The sequence below is a fragment of the Strix aluco genome, chromosome W (assembly GCF_031877795.1).
Source record: "Strix aluco isolate bStrAlu1 chromosome W, bStrAlu1.hap1, whole genome shotgun sequence".
NCBI lineage: Eukaryota > Metazoa > Chordata > Aves > Strigiformes > Strigidae > Strix > Strix aluco.
The window spans coordinates 17,480,916-17,499,328 of NC_133970.1; the positions used below are offsets into that span (position 1 = coordinate 17,480,916).

An 18,413-nucleotide genomic window follows, 5' to 3' on the forward strand; every position below is an offset into this window, starting at 1 on the left:
AATCCTGTGAAATTAGGGTGCTCTATAAAGTCAGGACAAGGAGTCAAAGTCATGGAAAAAGACAACCCATCCTTAGATCCTGTTCTTCCATTCCCTGAATAATTCAGGAACAAAGGGAGAAAAGCACTTGGAGTGTAGACAGTACTTTTAGGAGGTAATGGGGAAGAAAAAGATGACCATCATAGGCAAAAAACCCCAAACATGTTGCAGTGTTCCAGTGAGTCTTGATTTATGTCTGAATAGACTTTTTTTTTCTATATGTTCTTGAGTCTGCTGGCCTGAAACTTGAAAGGTAATTACAAATTTCAGTTTCATCTGTAGCGCCTGCTCAGCTTGTAGGAAAGATACGACTACTGATCTCATGTTCTGTATGACTTTCTCAAGCTTAAATAGTAACACACCTGAATGCTCTTATTTTCAGAGTACATACAGACCATAATGATGATGGAAGAATCAGTTCAACATGTTGTCATGGCAGCCATTCAAGAGGTATGTTAGTGTCCATAGTGTGTAGAAATTAAGCCTTTCAATATTGCAAAAAGCCAGAATTTTTTCCGCTGTGATGAAAGGGGCACAGTTTGCAACTTTAGAAGAAACATTTTCCTCTTTTGAGTTAGTAAAACAAATCAAGCAAGCCTTCTTCATGTCAAAGAATTTTGTTTGCATGCTCCACTTCTCTAGAAGTTTAAATCTTCTCAACTGTGGTGGGTTGACCTTGGCTAGCCTCCAGATGCCCACCAAGCCGCTCTATCACTCCCCCTCCTCAATAGGACAGGTGGAGAAAATACAATGGAAAAGCTCATGGGTCAAGGTAAGGACAGGGAGATCACTCAGCAATTACTGTCATGGGCAAAACAGACTCGACTTGGGAAAAATTAATTTAATTTATTGCCAATTAAAAAGAGAGTAGGGTAATGAGAAATAAGAACAAATATAAACACACCTTCCCCCCACCCTTCCCTTCTTCCTAGGCTCAACTTCACTCCTGACTTCTCTAACTCCTCCCCCCTGAGCAGCACAGGGGGATGGCCAATAGGGGGATGGCCAATAGGGGGATGCAGTCAGGTCATAACACTTGATCTCTGACACTCCTTCCTCCTCACACTCTTCCCCTGCTCTAGCATTGGATCCTATCCATAGGATGCAGTTCTTTAAGAACTGCTCCACTGTGGGTCCATTCCACAGGGTGCAGTCCTTCAGGAACAGACTGCTCCAGTGTGGGTCCCCCGCTGGGTCATGGGTCCTGCCTGGAAACCTGCTCCAGCGTGGGCTCCTCTCCACAGGCCACAGGTTCTGCCAGGAGCCTGCTTCAGTTTGGGCTCTCCACAGGGTCACAGCTTCATTCAGGGGACATCTACCTGCTCCAGCGTGCGATCCTTCACAGGCTGCAGGGTGGATACCTGCTCCACTGTGGACCTCCATGGACTGCAGGGGGATAACCTGCATCACCATGGTCTTCACCACAGGCTGCAGGAGAACCCCTGCTCTGGTGCCATGAGCGCTTCCTTCCCCTCCTTCTTCACTGACCTTGGTGACTGCATAGTTGTTTCTCTCACATATTCTCACTCTTCTCCCTCAGCTGCTGTTATGTATCATTTTTTACCCTTTCTTAAATGTGTTATGGTGGGTCTGTCTTGGAGCTGGCTGGAACTGGCTCTGTCTGACAGGGGGACAGCTTTCTATGGTTTTTCATAAAATCATAGAATATCTTGACCTGGAAGGAACCCATAAGGATCATTGAGTCCAACTCTCTGCTCCTTGCAGGACTACCTAAAACTAAACCATATGACTAAGAGTGTCGTCCAGACGGCTTGGTGCCGTGACAACTTCCCTGGGGAGCCTGTTCCAGTGACTGACCACCCTCTCAGTGAAGAACCTTTTCATAATGTCCAGTCTGAACTTCCCCTGATGCAGCTTCATGCCATTCCCTCATGTTCTATCACTGGTCACCAGAGAGAGATCAGCACCCCCCCTTCCGCTGCCCCCCTTGAGGAAGTTGTAGACTGCCATGAGGTCACCCCTCAGCCTTCTCTTCTCCAAGCTGAACAAACCAAGTGACCTCAGCTGCTCCTCATAAGTCTTGCCCTCGAGGCCTTTCACCATCTTGGTCGCCCTCCTCTGGACACACTCTAATAGCTTGATGTCCTTCTTATATTGAGGCATCCAAAACTGCACACAGTACTTGAGGTGGGGCTGCAGCAATGCTGAGTATAGTAGGACAATCCCCTCCCTCGATCGGCTAGCTATGCTGTGCTTAATACACCCCAGAATACAGTTGGCCCTTACGGCCACCAAGGCACACTGTTGACTCATATTGAGCTTGCCATCAACCCAAACCCCCAGATCCCTTTCTGCAGGGCTGCACCCCAGCCTCTTGTTCTCCAATCTATACGTACAGCCAGGATTACACCGTCCCAGGTGTAGAATCTGGCATTTGTCTTTGTTAAATTTCATATGGTTGGTGATTGCCCAGCGCTCTAGTCTATCCAGATCTCTCTGTAAGGCCTTTCTACCCTCGAGGCAATCAATGGCTCCTCCTAATTTAGTATCATGGGCAAACTTATGTAATGTACATTCAACTCCTGCAACCAGAACATTTATAAAACCATTAAAGAGCACTGGCCCTAAAATTGAGCCCTGGGGAACCCCACTAGTGACTGGTCACTAGCCTGATGTAACCCCATTTACTATAACTCTTTGAGCCCAACCTGTCAGCCAGTTGTTCACCCACTGTGTTGTGTATATGTCTAGCTGTATGCTGGACATTTTGTCCAGAAGGGTACTGTGAGGGACAGTATCAAAAGCTTTTAAAAATTTCCATCTAATAATTGGAAAAAAAAATATCTGAAGAACTAAATGTTGTAACTGGACAAATGAAAAGAAATAGAGAAACATGCAGCAAAATATTCTTTTGTCAGTTATTAGCAAGATTAATAGACTATTTAAGGTATTCCTGATAATACTTTGTAGCATATTAATAAATGTGCTGCAATGCATTTTGTAAAAATGTTCTTTTAAGGATAGTAATAGGAAACCTTATTTACTTTTAAGACTGTGGTGATGGGAAAGACCATTCTGCTGTGCTTAGCAGTCATTTGCCTGAAGAGTTACTGTATTCAGTAAAGGTTTTCTTGGTCTTTTAAACTGATGAATTACACTAACAATGCAGATGGAAGCATAAAAGAAGAAAACTACAGAATAATTTTAGTGACCACTCTGTTGCCATGAGTAACTTCTCATGTGCTCAGTCAGGCTTCATGATGGAGATTTACTCCAGGGGAATATTTAAAAGGAATAGTTTCCTGTACTTTCTGACAAGAAAGTGTGGCAAGTGTCCAGAAGAAAATAAGTTTTTAACCCTTTGTCAATATGCCTTCACTGGTAATCAAATTGCTTCTGAATGTGAGCAAGAAATTATGAATTCCATGTTGAACACTAGAGCAATTTCACTATTCCTCTTACATCTCTAAAAGATGTCACTAAAGAAATGTCACTTGAGTCTGAGGGCTTTGCTACCTGTTATCTCTTTGACTTATGCTGCATAGCTCAGCCTCATTGAGCTATTGCTTGCTAGAACCTTCAGATCTTATGTCTTTGTCTCTTGTTTTGAGCCTGCCCTGGCAATTTGTTTGCTGGGGGTGGAGTGTTCTTCAGTCTTAAAATATTTGTAATATTTAAATTTATTTCTAGCCATTTATCTGTTGTAGTTGATCAGTGGGTGAGTTTCCTAAAAGAAAACTTTTTTTCCCCCAATAAGCATGTCAGTCAGTCTGAGGCTTTCTAAGAAAGTAATGACAATTGTTTTTTCCTTACTAAAACCATTATAAACCATTCTTCTAGTCAGATAGATTAGTCAGATTACAAAGAATTGTAATGCTTTCCTAAAGGTTAAGATGAATCTAATTTTTCATTGAAACTTACCTTTAATATGCAAATAGATCTTATGTTTTTTCTAATCTAATGTAATCTAATTGCAGTTGATGAGTAAAGAGTCTCCAGTCTCTTTTGGAAATGATGCTTACATTGACCTTGAACGTCAGGTATCTAAGATGAGATGTTTCTTTTCCTTTAATCACAAGATACCAGTGCCTAATCATTATAGTTTATTGCTAAGCAGTCTACCTTTTCTATTGTGGGAGAGTTTTGTGGAAAATTTGAATAATAGATACAAAATAAAACTTGACTGTTTTTTACAGTTATCTGTGTAGAAGTACATAAATTCTGGTAGATAGAATTAATTTTTATGTCAGCTGTACCTTGTAAATTTAAAAAATGAAAGATTATGATTCTGTCTGTGAAAAGTAGAAGGCCCATCTAAACTTTATTAAGTGTAATAAAATATATACGTATGTATTAACTATGTGCATATTTTATCAGACCAATTTTCTTGTAGGTATTTCTTTATTTCTCTGACTACATGAAAAACTGAAATGTTTCCACACTGCTTGTAAGATTCAGTGTCTTTTTTCAGATGGGTAGGTTTCTCTATCACAATGTTGATTGTTTCCGCTGTTGTACAGTAAGAGTAGTTCCCAGTGACTAGACAGGTTTTACCTTAACTGTTTATTCCTTGTATTCTACCTCCCAATCTTCTGTGTATTTGAAAAGTGGATTAAAAACTGAAATTATGTATTCTTTTCATCCATAAAGAAAAGTGGTATTGATGCTTTTTTTTTTTCTGTGTACAGAGGCAATAGATACATCAGAATTAAGCTGTTTGGTTTGGGGGGGGAGCTCAGTTACAGAATAAATGTGATAACCTCAATGTTTTGTTTCAAGACCAAATATCACCTTCAGCAATATTTACCTTTGTTAGACAAATTAAACAATGATTACAGTTGCTGCTTTGTTTCATTGTAGAAGCAGAATTGCTTTTCTTTTTTCCCCAAACTTCAATATTACATAAATGCAAAAAAAGACTTTGCAATCATATAATTCATAATTTTGCTATATCATTTATAGAGATGTATGATTATGAAACTAAAAATGATTGTTGTTTATCATAGTTGAAGAAAACTACAGAAGAATTAAATGAAGCCCTAGCAACAAAAGAAGAAATTGCCCAGAGATGTCATGAGTTAGATATGCAGGTGGGTCATCTTCAAATCGAGAAAAAAGTATATTAATTCTTGGACATCTGAAGGAAAGGATTATTGTGGAAATCTACCTTTTATATTTAAAAAAAAAAATGAATTCCTCAATTGCTCTATTTCTTTATCCATGTTAGCAGAGCAAAAAGTGCATGCCCACTTGTATTGATTCAGTTATGTCAGCATTAAGGTGATTGGTACTGACAAAGCTTTTTTTCATTCAAGCAAGAAATGAGCTGCATTGCTCAACTCATGAGTTACAGAAATCCTAGGAGGAGTTTTGCTGGTATAATGATTTCATTAAAAAGTTACAACCAAATCAAAGTTACTCTAGACTATCACCTATGCATAAACTGAGTTTTAATGTAAACTGAGCATATCTGATCTGAAAGGCATCTAAACCTCAAACCCAGAAGATCCATTTCAAGCAATTCCTATTTTGATGTATAATTTGGCTTTTAGCCAAGTAGTAATGCCTGGACTTAATGAAGCCTTGTGCCTTATTAATTTGTGTTTCACAGTTGCTTGATTTTGTTGTGTCGGATGCAAGTTCTGATCAAAACTTTCCTTTCTCTTGGGATATTTATATTCTTTCTTTTCCCCTCCTACCTGCATTTTAATTGTACAGTGTCCTGGTTTCAGCCAGGATAGAGTTAACTTTCCTTGAGCTGAGAGGAAGCACAGCTAGAGGGCTGGGCCTGGATTGGTCATTGGAGTATTCCATATCATGTGACGTCAAGCTCAGCATATAGGCGAACACATGCTCTCTCACGGCCCATTTCGGTTTCGATTTCTGGGTTGGCGTGATGGGATTCCTGCTGTGGTCGGGATCGCTGCTGGGGGTGGGCTGCATACCGGTCACCGGTCGGTGAGCCACTGCTGTATTTTACCCATTTGGACTTAGTATTGTTACTGTTGTTTTGTTACTATTACTAATTTTTTTTTTTTATTCAACCTACGAATTTCTTTTTTTTTTGTCCCTCCCCTATTTCACCGGGGGGGGGGGGGGGGTAGTAAACAACTAGCCACGTGGCAATTTCCAACCACTGAGTTCAAACCACAACAGTCTTTTGGCACCCAACGTGGGGCCTGAGGTTTGAGATAATGGCAGAATGGGTAATAATGTGATTGGTTGGCTCCTTAAGATTTTATCACCTCATTTGCAATATGTATTTCCCATGCTGCTGCTCACAGTCCCTGAGAGTTGGGTTAAGATCTTGTTTTTTCTGTACTATGTACTATGCTGATCTATGACAGGGTGCTGTCATCAGCCCTGGGGCTATTTACAATTGTGTTTGTGAAATTCAGGAATTTCAAATATCCTTGGAATGTTGACATTAACATGGTCATCTAACTGCTGGGAGCCAGTGTGTTCCTGAATGTGGTTCAGGTTTGTTCATGGTTAAGCAACTATTTAAGAGTATCACTTGGAAACCTACCCCAAGGTTTGGAGAATTATGAGTGGCTGGGGGTGTGGAGTAGCATGGGCAAGTACCTAGAATGGTGGGCACCTCCAGTGTATTGGAACTTCACTGCTGCACAGGTGCAGAATCCTGAAGAACTAGTGGAATATTTGGAAAAAGTATGTTGTCACCCGGGTAATTCCAGAGAGGCACAGCTCACTGCAAAATGCTGGGGCCTGGCCCACGCTTACCAGGTGCTATTAAACACTGTTCAGCACCCTCAAGAGGAAGAGAAGGGCTCTGCACCTGGTAACCAAGTAACAGACAGTACAACCACTCCAAAGTCCACAACAGAAACTGCAGCCAGTACAAGCCCGAGGACAGGCGCTGCAGTTGAACCAGAGAACCAACCCATGACGGTGTCAGTTGCTCCCATACAGAAGAAGAAATACACAAGAAAATCCCCTCACAGTGTACAGGGTGATAATGAACCAGGCCCATCACGAGAACAGGAGGAGGAGGCAGAGCCAGTGATAGTCACCCAATCCTTTGACATGCGGAAACAAACTCTACAACTCGGAGAGAGTTATAAAGCAGGTATGTTTATTCCAGCCAGGGTGCAAGGGGATTTCTCCACAAAGCTTGCACACCGTCTCTGGCAAGTAGCCAAATATTTATTACAACAAAGCATACATATTCATTAGGAAAGGCCGGGTTATTACAATTAGTTCGGGGAATAGGCGTGATTATTATAATTATTTCTCGGAACTCACTTGCATAGTCTGAGCATGCTTAGTAGAAATAGGGTGAGGGTCTTTGGTGGTCAAGGGGAGAAGTACGTGGGCATGCGCTGTGAAGCAAAGTCCAGGTGTCTTCTTCCTAAATCGGCAAGATCATCCTCCCTAGATAACATCTCTGAGTCCTTTTGTTCAAGTTTAAGTTTGCCTAAGTGCCCATTTGAGTCTGCTATCAGTGAGTTATCTTTTTAATTCATACCCCAGGGCTACCTGCTACTTTCTTATCATAGCCAATCCCCAAACTATCTGGTAAGCTACACTGAATCCACAAAACAGTCTGGGCAAGACGGATTCTTAGGCAACGTTCAGAAATCATCATATGTTGTTATAAGTAAATAATTTGCAAGGAAAGTGGTCATTTCTCTGTATCACCTTATCCCTGAGTGAGTTGCAAGACATGAGAATAGATTTCAGCTACCATCCAGGTGAGCAACTCATTACCTGGCTGCTCAGATGCTGGGATAGCGGGGCCAGTAGCATGGAATTAGAGGGTAGGGAGGCGAGGCAGCTGGGATCCCTGTCTAGTGAAGGGGGCATTGACAAAGCCATTGTGTCCTGGTTTCGACCAGGATGGAGTTAAATTTCAATGGAGTATTTCATACCATGTGATGTCATGCCCAGGGATACAGGTGGGCAGGCTCTCTTGGGCGCGCGCCATTTTCAGGTTCCGGTCCGGTTGCGTGTTGCTGGGGGGGGGCGGTTGCTGCGCTCGGTAAGTCACTGCTGCATTTTACCCGTTTTCTTTTTGGACTCACTACTGTTACTGTTGTTCTCTTGTTATATATAGTAAATTATTTCTTTTTATTCAACCTACGAATTCTCTTCTTTTTTTTTGTCCCCTATTTCACCGGGGAGGGGGGAGGTGAACGGCCAGCCACGTGGCGTCTGGCTGCCATCTGAGTTCAAACCTCCACAGTTTTTGGCGCCCAATGTGGGGCCCCGAGGTTTTTCTTTTTGTTTGAGATAACAACAAAAGGGGTAAAATGTGGATTGCTTGGCTCCTTAAGATCTTATCACCTCATTTGCAATACGTGTTTCCCATGCTGTTGCTCACCTTCCGTGAGAGTTGGGTTAAGATTTTGTTTCTGTTGTACTATGTGATGCTCATCTATGATAGCGTGCAGTCATCGGTCCTGGGGCTATTTACAATTGTGTTTGAGATATTTGGGGAGTTCAAATATCTTTGGAATGTTGACATAAACATGGTTGCCATGCTGTTAGGAGCTAGTGTGTTCCTGCATGTGGTTCTGGTTTTGTTCATGGTTAAGCAACTATTTAAGAATATCACTTGGAAACCTACCCCAAGGTTGGAGAATTATGAGTGGCTGGGGGTGTGGAGTAGCATGGGCAAGTACCTAGAACAGTGGGCACCTCCAGTGTATTGGAACTTCACTGCTGCACAGGTGCAGAATCCTGAAGAACTAGTGGAATATTTGGAAAAAGTATGTTGTCACCCGGGTAATTCCAGAGAGGCAGAGCTCACTGCAACATGCTGGGGCATAGCCCACACCTACCGAGTGCTATTAAACACTGTTCAGCACCCTCAAGAGGAAGAGAAGGTCTCTGCACCTGGTAACCAAGTAACAGAAACTGCAGCCACTACAACCCCAAGGACAGGTGCTGCAGCTGAACCAGAGAACCAACCCATGACGGTGTCAGTTGCTCCCATACAGAAGAAGAAATACACAAGAAAATCCCCTCACAGTGTACAGGGTGATGATGAACCAGGCCCATCACGAGAACAGGAGGAGGAGGCAGAGCCAGTGATAGTCACCCAATCCTTATCCCTGAGTGAGTTGTGAGACATAAGAAAAGATTTCAGCTGCCATCCAGATGAGCAACTCTTTACCTGGCTGCTGCAGCGCTGGGATAGTGGGGCCAGTGGCATGGAACTAGAGGGCAGGGAGGCGAGGCAGCTGGGATCCCTGTCTAGGGAAGGGGGCATTGGCAAAGCCATTGGAAAGGAGACACAAAATCTCAGTCTCTGGAAGCGACTTCTGTCAAGTGTGAGGGAGAGGGATCCCTTCAAGGACGACTTTATATGTCGACCAAGTAAGTGGACCACTATGGAGAGAGGCATTCAGTACTTGAGGGAGCTGGCTGTGCGGGAGGCAGTTTACTATGACCCAGATAATGCACAGCTACCCACAGATCCAGATGAAGTCCGATGCACCCGGCCCATGTGGCGGAAGTTTGTACGGAGCACACCCTCATCATATGCCAGTGCATTAGCAGTAATGGACTGGAGAGACGAAGAGGGACCAATAATGAATGAAGTGGCTCGCCGACTGCGACAATATGAAGAAAATGTCTCTTCCCCCATCATCGTGGCTGTGAACAACTTATCTCAAGATTTCCATCAATTTAAAGAGGACATGTCCTACTCCCCACCTGCACAGACTAGAATCTCGGCTATTAGGAGCAGTCGTTTCTCTACTCGAGAGAACCGGTACACACCACGGGGGAAGCTGTGGCATCACCTGCGTGACCATGGAGAAAACATGAAGAAATGGGATGGAAAACCTACCTACCTCCTAGAAAAGCGGGTATGTGAGCTGGAAGGAAGAACAAGTACAGAACGTGGTCCTTTCAGGAGAAATGCTGCTCCGGTTTCCAGTAATCAAGTGACCAAATGGATCCGAAAAGTCGACTTTGCTCATGATCCTATGAGAAGAACTTCTGACTTGTATTCACAAGAAGTGAGTGATCAAGATGAGGCTGAAACCCGTGCACGCCACACTAACCCATTTGCTGTTAGCAGGTATCATGACCAACATTAGAGGGGCCCTGCCTCCAGCCAGGCAGAGGACAGGGACAGTGGAGTTTATTGGCCCGTGTGGAGTCCATGGCCTGGCACGTCTGACCCCCAGCAGTATAAGGCTTTAGTGGACACTGGTGCTCAATGCACCCTAATGCCATCAAATTTTAAAGGAGCAGAATCCATTTGTATTTCAGGAGTGACAGGGGGGTCTCAACAGTTGTGGTGGTTTGACCTTGGCTAAATGCCAGGTACCCACCAAGTCGCTCTATCACTTCCCCCCCTTTCCCCTTTTTTTCTCAACAGGGCAAAGAGGGGAAAGAAAATAAGATAGGAAAACAAAACAACCCTTGTGGGTAAAACAGCAGCAGTTTTAATATAACAAAGCGAAGCAAAGGTCCGCGCGTGGAAGCAAAAAAAAAGAAAACAGATTTATTCTCTACTTCCCATGAACAGGCGATGTCGGGCCTTCTCAGGAAGCAGGGCTCCAATACGCGTAGTGGTTGCCTCGGAGGACCAAGGGTGACCCCACCCCCTTACTCCTTTCTCCCAGCTTTATACTGAGCAGACGTCATATGGTCTGGAATATCCCTTTGGTCAGTTCGGGTCAGCTGTCCTGGTTGTGTCCCCTCCCAAGATCTTGCCCACCCCGTCCCACTGTGGGGGGGGAAATGTCAGAAAGAGCCTTGGTGCTGTGTAAGCACTACTCAGCAGTAGCCACAACACCAGTGTGCTATCAACACCCTGCCAGCTCCCAACATAAAACACAGCACCATGAGGGCTGCTACAGGGGAAAACCAATTCTGGCTCAGCCAGACCCGGTACAGTCTCCACCCCTTATTCCATACCATTTACGTCATGCCCAGGTCCACATAACACTCATTTATTCATTCCGTAAGCTTTCTTCACTCCTCCAGATGTTACAGTGACTTGGCTGCCATCTGTCAAGATGGATGTTCAGGACAGGAGCAGTATGTTTGACTGTTGGACTCCAGCACCGGCTAGGTTTGGGTCATCATCACACGTATCTGGTTCACTCCTCGTCGTTCCTACTTCCTCCATCACTTCCTGCAACATACAACTCAGCCCACAGATTATTTTCCCCCCAAGGTTAAATCTCCTTGAGGCACACACTGAGTAGCCCCATCCTCCCGCATTACCCACCAAGTACATCCAGGTCCCTGAGCAAAAACAATCCCACGAGTGGGCTTGCCTTTTCCCAAGGGACGAGCAATCCACACTGCCTTCCCCAGCCATTTCCCTGTGTGTACTACAGGGACCTTATCTCCTCCCCCAGTATGAAGGGGTTTTGTTTGGGCAGGACCAGGACGGTTAACAGATCCTCTGGTGTTAATTAGCCAAGTGGCTTCTGCTAAATTTATATCCCAGTGCTTCCATCCCCCATTGTCCAATGCTCTCAACATAGTCTTCAACAGTCCATTGTATCTTTCAATCTTTCCAGACGCTTGTGGGTAATAAGGGATGTGATACACCCACTCAATGCCGTGTTTCTTTGCCCAGGAGTTTATGAGATTATTTCGAAAATGGGTCCCATTGTCTGATTCGATTCTTTCAGGAGTACCATGTCGCCATAAAATTTGCCTTTCAAGACCTAAGATGGTATTTCGGGCAGTGGCATGATTTACAGGGTACGTCTCAAGCCAACCAGTAGTTGCTTCCACCATGGTGAGTATGTAGCGTTTGCCTTGGTGTGTTCGTGGCAATGGTCCAATATAGTCAATTTGCCAGGCCTCACCATATCGAAAACTCAGCCATCGCCCTCTGTTCCAGGGAGACTTTACTCGTGTGGCTCGCTTGATTGCAGCACATGTTTCGCATTCATGAGTGACCTGTGAGATGGCCTCCATGGTCAGGTCCACCCCTCGATCACGAGCCCATCTGTACGTTGCATCTCTCCCGAGATGCCTGGATGTTTCATGGGCCCATCGAGCTACAAATAGCTCACCCTTGCGCTCCCAGTCCAGGTCTAGCTGAGCTACTTCAATTTTAGCAGCCTTGTCTACTTGCTCATTGTTTTGATGTTCCTCGGTGGCACGGCTTTTGGGCACGTGGGCATCTACATGATGTACTTTTAGAGCCATGTTTTCCACTCGGGCAGCGATGTCCTGCCACAGTGCAGCAGCCCAGATGGGTTTACCTCTGCGCTGCCAATTGGTCTTCTTCCACTCCTGTAGCCACCCCCACAGGGCGTTAGCCACCATCCAGGAGTCAATGTAGAGATACAGTACTGGCCACTTTTCTCATTCAGCAATCTTTAGGGCTAGTTGGATCGCTTTTACTTCTGCAAACTGACTTGACTCGCCCTCTCCTTCAGTGGCCTCAATGACTTGTCTTGTGGGGCTCCACACAGCAGCTTTCCACTTCCGATGATTTCCTACCACACGACAGGATCCATCAGTAAACAGAGCATACCGCCTTTCATCTTCTGGTAACTCGTTATATGGTGGTGCTTCTTGGGCATGAGCCACCTCCTCAGGCAGTGCTCCAAAATCTCTACCTTCTGGCCAGTCCATGATCTCTTCCAGGATTCCTGGACGGTTGGGTTTTCCCAGTCGAGCTCGTTGCGTGAGTAACGCTACCCATTTACTCCAGGTAGCACTGGTTGCATGGTGTGTAGAAGGGATGTTTCCTTTGAACATCCAATGTAGTACAGGCAATCGCGGTGCCAAGAGGAGCTGTGCTTCTGTACCAACAACTTCTGAAGCGGCTCAAATCCCCTCATATGCTGCCAGTATCTCCTTTTCAGTTGGAGTGTAGTGGGCTTCTGATCCTCGATATCCCCGGCTCCAAAATCCTAATGGTCGACCCCGAGTTTCACCTGGTATCTTCTGCCAGAGGCTCCATGTGAGGCCATGCTCCCCAGTTGATGTGTAAAGTACATTTTGCACATCTGGTCCTGTTCGAACAGGCCCAAGAGCTACCGCCCGAACTATCTCCTCTTTGATGTGCTCAAAGGCTTGTTGTTGCTCAAGACCCCACTCAAAATGGTTCTTCTTTCGGGTTACTTGATAGAGAGGGCTCACCAGCTGACTGTAACCTGGAATGTGCATCCTCCAAAATCCCACAAGTCCTAAGAAAGCTTGTGCTTCCTTCTTGTTGGTCGGTGGAGACATAGCTGCTATCTTGTTGACAACCTCCATAGGCACATGGCGGCGTCCATCTTGCCATTTTATTCCCAAGAACTGAATCTCCTGTGCTGGTCCCTTGACCTTGCTTTTCTTTATGGCAAACCCAGCTCTCAGAAGAATCTCAATTACTTTTTGTCCTTTCTTGAACACTTCTTCTGCCTTGTTGCCCCACACAATGATGTCATCGATGTACTGTAGATGTTCAGGGGCATCACCCTTTTCCAGTGCAGTTTGAATTAGTCCATGACAAATAGTGGGGCTGTGCTTCCACCCCTGGGGCAGTCGATTCCAGGTATACTGGACACCCCTCCACGTGAAAGCAAACTGTGGCCTGCACTCTTCTGCCAAAGGAATTGAAAAGAATGCATTGGCGATGTCGATTGTGGCGTACCACTTGGCTGCCTTTGACTCCAGTTCATATTGGAGCTCTAACATATCCGGTACAGCAGCACTCAGTGGTGGCGTCACTTCGTTCAGGCCACGATAGTCTACTGTCAACCTCCACCCTCCGTCAGACTTTCGCACTGGCCATATTGGGCTATTAAAAGGCAAATGTGTCTTACTGATGACACCTTGGGTCTCCAGTTGACAGATCAGTTCTTGGATGGGAGCCAGAGAGTCTCGGTTCGTGCGATACTGCCGTCGGTGCACGGTCCTCATAGCAATTGGCACCTGTTGTTCTTCAACTCTCAACAGTCCTACAACAAAAGGATCTTCTGAGAGGCCAGGCAGATTAGACAACTGTTTGACCTTCTCTGTGTTCACACTGGCCACACCAAAAGCCCATCGGTATCCTTTTGGGTCTTTGAAATACCCCCTCTTGAGGTAGTCAATGCCCAAGATACAAGGGGCTTCTGGGCCAGTTACAATGGGATGTTTTTCCCCCTTGTCCCCGGTCAAGCTAACCTCGGCCTCCAGTACTGACAGTTCTTGACATCCTCCTGTCACTCCTGAGATCCAGATAGGTTCTGCCCCTCTATAACTTGATGGCATTAATGTACACTGTGCCCCGGTGTCGATTAAAGCCTGGTACTTCTGTGGATTTGATGTGCCAGGCCATCGAATCCACACTGTCCAATACACCCGATCATCCCTTTCCTCCTCCTGGCTGGAGGCAGGGGCCCTCTATTCCTGTTCTTGGTCAGAGTATTCACTGTCTGACCCTTGCTGTGCCAGGCCGGAGACTCCTTCATCAGGGCCAAGGGAGGTGATCTCATTCTTCCTGTATCTGGGAGATTGCTGATTACTTTCTTGCGGTTTCACACCAGCTACATTAACAACCTTCTTGGATGTCTTCTTCTTGGCAGGGGTCTTTCCTCGCAATTCATGTACACGAGCTTCCAACTTGAAGGTGGGTTGACCATCCCACTTCCTCATGTCCTCCCCCTGGTCACGCAGGAAGAACCAAAGTTCGCCACGTCGTGCGCCTGGGTTTCCCTTTCCCTCTGACTGGGATGGAAGAGAACTGATTTCTTGGGGTGCTTCTGACATCTAAGGCACTCGCCCGTAGAGATGAGGAGTTACCAAGACTCTCTTCAAAGTTCTGAAGCCAGGAAGAGACTGCCTCCACAGTTGGTGTACATCTTAGTCCTTCTCCCACATCCATTTCTGGATAGTACATCGCAGCCAAGCCGGCAGAATACGAGGATGGCGCACCTTTAATCACCTTCCTCCACATGGCCCGTGTGCACAGGACATCCTCTGGATTTTTAGGGGCTTCATCATTATCTGGATCACCATAGATGACTTCCAGCACTGCTAATTCTCTCAGGTACTGGACACCTTCATCCGCAGTAGCCCACTTCCCTGGGGAGTTGTCCGTAAGATCTTCCTTGAAAGGATATCTTGCTTTAACACTTGAAAGGAGCCGTCTCCACAGACTGCAAATTCCTGTTTCTTTTCCAATTCCCCTTTCAATTCCTCGATCTCTAGCAAGGGAACCCAGCTGTTGGGCTTCCTTACCTTCCAGCTGCTGAGCATCAGCCCTATTATCCCAGCATCGAAGCAGCCAGGCAGCAATCCGCTCACCTGGCTGGCGGCTATAGTCTTTCCGCAGGTCTCGCAGTTCTGATGACGTCAGGGACCGGGTAGTTTCTGCCTCCTGTTTGAGTTCTGTTATTCCCTCTTCTGACCCCTTTGCTGAAGGACTCGCTTCTTCCTCCTCTTTTTCGTCCCTTATTAATCGAGGGTATGGACCTGTTGTTCTCCTTGTCCACTGTTTCTTTTTTACTACTGGGGCAATCTCTGCTGTTGTTGTTATTGTTTGAGTTCCCATCTCCACCACAGTCCTTTGAGAGCACTGAACTGCAGCTCGATAAGCACAGGCCAGGCCCCAGTACAGCGCTGGGAGTTGCTGATTTTCACTGGGATAGGCAAGGCACCCTTCTATCAGGTGTTGTGTCAGTTTTGCGGGGTTGCTTGCCTGTTCAGGGGTAAGATCCCAGGCTACAGGAGGTGATAACCGTCCTAGGAATCTGCCCAAATCCTTCCACTCCCCCTGCCACCCAGGGACAGGCCGCCTCAGGGCACATTTTGGTATTCTCTCACCCAAAATTTGCTTTCTCTTACACCAAAAACCTAACGAGCTCCACACAACCCACAATAGGCGAACAGCATTAATGAACAGTATCAAAGAGCTAACATAAGGATTAATAAGTACTTCGGGAGCCTGCAGAATAAAACTACTCATGATGTTCCCAATTTCTTCCAGCATGTTCCCAAGCTTAGCAAAATAAAGATAAGCAGAGCAATAAACAAACCCGTGACCAGCACAAGAGCTTGTCACTTACTAACTGCTATAGCTATAGCACAATTAATATAAAATTGCTGTTGTCCCGCCCCACGTTGGGCGCCAAAAAAAGACTGTGGTGGTTTGACTTTGGCTAAATGCCAGGTACCCACCAAGTCACCCTATCACTTCCCCCCCTTTCCCCTTTTTTTCTCAACAGGGCAAAGAGGGGAAAGAAAATAAGATAGGAAAACAAAACAACCCTTGTGGGTAAAACAAAAGCAGTTTTAATATAAGCAAAGCGAAGCAAAGGTCCGCGTGCAGAAGCAAAAAAAAAAGAAAACAGATTTATTCTCTACTTCCCATGAACAGGCGATGTCGGGCCTTCTCAGGAAGCAGGGCTCCAATACGCGTAGTGGTTGCCTCGGAGGACCAAGGGTGACCCCACCCCCTTCCTCCTTTCTCCCAGCTTTATACTGAGCAGACGTCATATGGTCTGGAATATCCCTTTGGTCAGTTCGGGTCAGCTGTCCTGGTTGTGTCCCCTCCCAAGATCTTGCCCACCCCGTCCCACTGTGGGGGGGAAAATGTCAGAAAGAGCCTTGGTGCTGTGTAAGCACTACTCAGCAGTAGCCACAACACCAGTGTGCTATCAACACCCTGCCAGCTCCCAGCATAAAACACAGCACCATGAGGGCTGCTACAGGGGAAAACCAATTCTGGCTCAGCCAGACCCGGTACAACAGTTGACTGTATTGGAGGCCGAGTGGAGTCTAAGTGGAATAGAGTGGGAAAAACACCCCATTGTGACTGGCCCAGACGCTCCATGTATTCTTGGCATAGATTATATCAGGAGAGGGTATTTTAAGGACCCAAAAGTTTATCAGTGGGCTTTTGGTATAGGTGCCTTGGAAACAGAAGGTTTTAAACAGCTGTCTGTGTTACCTGGTCTCTCAGAGGATCCTTCTGTTGTGGGATTGCTGAGGGTTGAAGAACAATGGGTGCCAACTGCCACTACAGCTGTGCACCGACGGCAATACTGCACCAACCGAGACTCTGTAATCCCTGTCCATGAACTGATTCATCAACTACAGAGCCAAGGAGTCATTAGCAAGACACGCTCCCCCTTTAACAGCCCCATATATCCAGTGGAAAGTCTAATGGAGAGTGGAGATTGCCAGGAGATTATCGTGGCCTGAATGAAGTCACGCCACCGCTGAGTGCTGCCGTGCCAGACATGCTAGAACTTCAGTAAGAGCTAGAGTCGAAGGCAGCCAAGTGGTATGCCACGATTGATATTGCTAATGCATTTTTCTGCATCCCTCTGGCAGCCAAGTGCAGGGCACAGTTTGCTTTTACCTGGAGGGGTGTCCAATACACCTGGAATCAACTGCCCCAGGGGTGGAAACTCAGCCCCGCCATCTGCCATGGACTGATCCAGACTGCCCTGGAACAGGGGGAAGCCCCCGAACATTTACAGTACATTGATGACATCGTTACATGGGGTAATACAGCGGAAGAAGTTTTTGAGAAAGGGGGAAAAAATAATCCAAATCCTTCTGAGAGCCAGATTTGCCATAAAGCACGGTAAGGTCAAGGGACCTGCACAAGAGATCCAGTTTTTAGGAGTAAAATGGCAAGATGGACGTCGTCACATTCCAGTGGAGGTGATTAATAAAATAACAGCTATGTCCCCACCGACTAACAGAAAGGAAACACAAGCTTTCTTGGGTGTTGTGGGTTTCTGGAGACTGCACATTCCAAATTACAGCCAGATTGTCAGCCCTCTCTATCAAGTGACCCAGAAAAAGAATGATTTTATATGGGGCCTGGAACAGCAACAAGCTTTTGAACAAATTAAACGTAAGATAGTCCATGCAGTAGCCCTTGGGCCAGTTCGGACAGGACAAGATGTTAAAAATGTGCTCTACACTGCAGCTGGGAAGAATGGCTCTACCTGGAGTTCTGGCAGAGAGCACAAGGGGAGACTCGGGGTCGACCCCTGGGGTTTTGGAGTCGGGGATACAGAGGATCCGAGGACTGCTATACTCCAATCGAAAAGGAGATACTGGCAGCATATGAAGGGGTCTGAGCTGCCTCAGAGGTGATTGGGACTGAAGCACAGCTCCTCCTGGCACCCCGACTGCCAGTGCTGGGCTGGATGTTCAAAGGGAGTGTCCCCTCTACACACCATGCAACCGATGCCATGTGGAGTAAGTGGGTTGCATTAATCACACAACAGGCTCAAATAGGGAGCCCCAGCCATCTGGGAATATTGGAAGTGATCACAAATTGGCCAGAAGGCAAAGATTTTGGAATGGTGCCAGAGGAAGAGGTAGCACGTGCTGAAGAGGCCCCACCATATAATAAACTACTGGATAACGAGAAGCGATATGCCCTGTTTGCTGACAGGTCCTGTCGCATTGTGAGGAAACATCGAAGGTGGAAGGCAGCTGTGTGGAGCCCCACACAAGTGGTCGCTGAAGCT

General features: G+C 46.0%; 1 protein-coding gene across 15 annotated transcripts in view; it reads left to right on the top strand.

Annotated features, from left to right (window-relative positions):
* The window catches only part of LOC141917857 (protein Hook homolog 3-like), a 170,464-nt gene that overhangs the window by 50,839 nt on the left and 101,212 nt on the right, over positions 1 to 18,413 (top strand). For all 15 annotated transcript variants that reach the window (XM_074811453.1, XM_074811463.1, XM_074811454.1 and 12 more), the window contains 3 exons: positions 422 to 489; positions 3,978 to 4,040; positions 5,007 to 5,090. In XM_074811453.1, the coding sequence (XP_074667554.1) occupies positions 422 to 489; positions 3,978 to 4,040; positions 5,007 to 5,090 (215 nt within the window). The remainder of the gene's footprint in view (positions 1 to 421; positions 490 to 3,977; positions 4,041 to 5,006; positions 5,091 to 18,413) is intronic.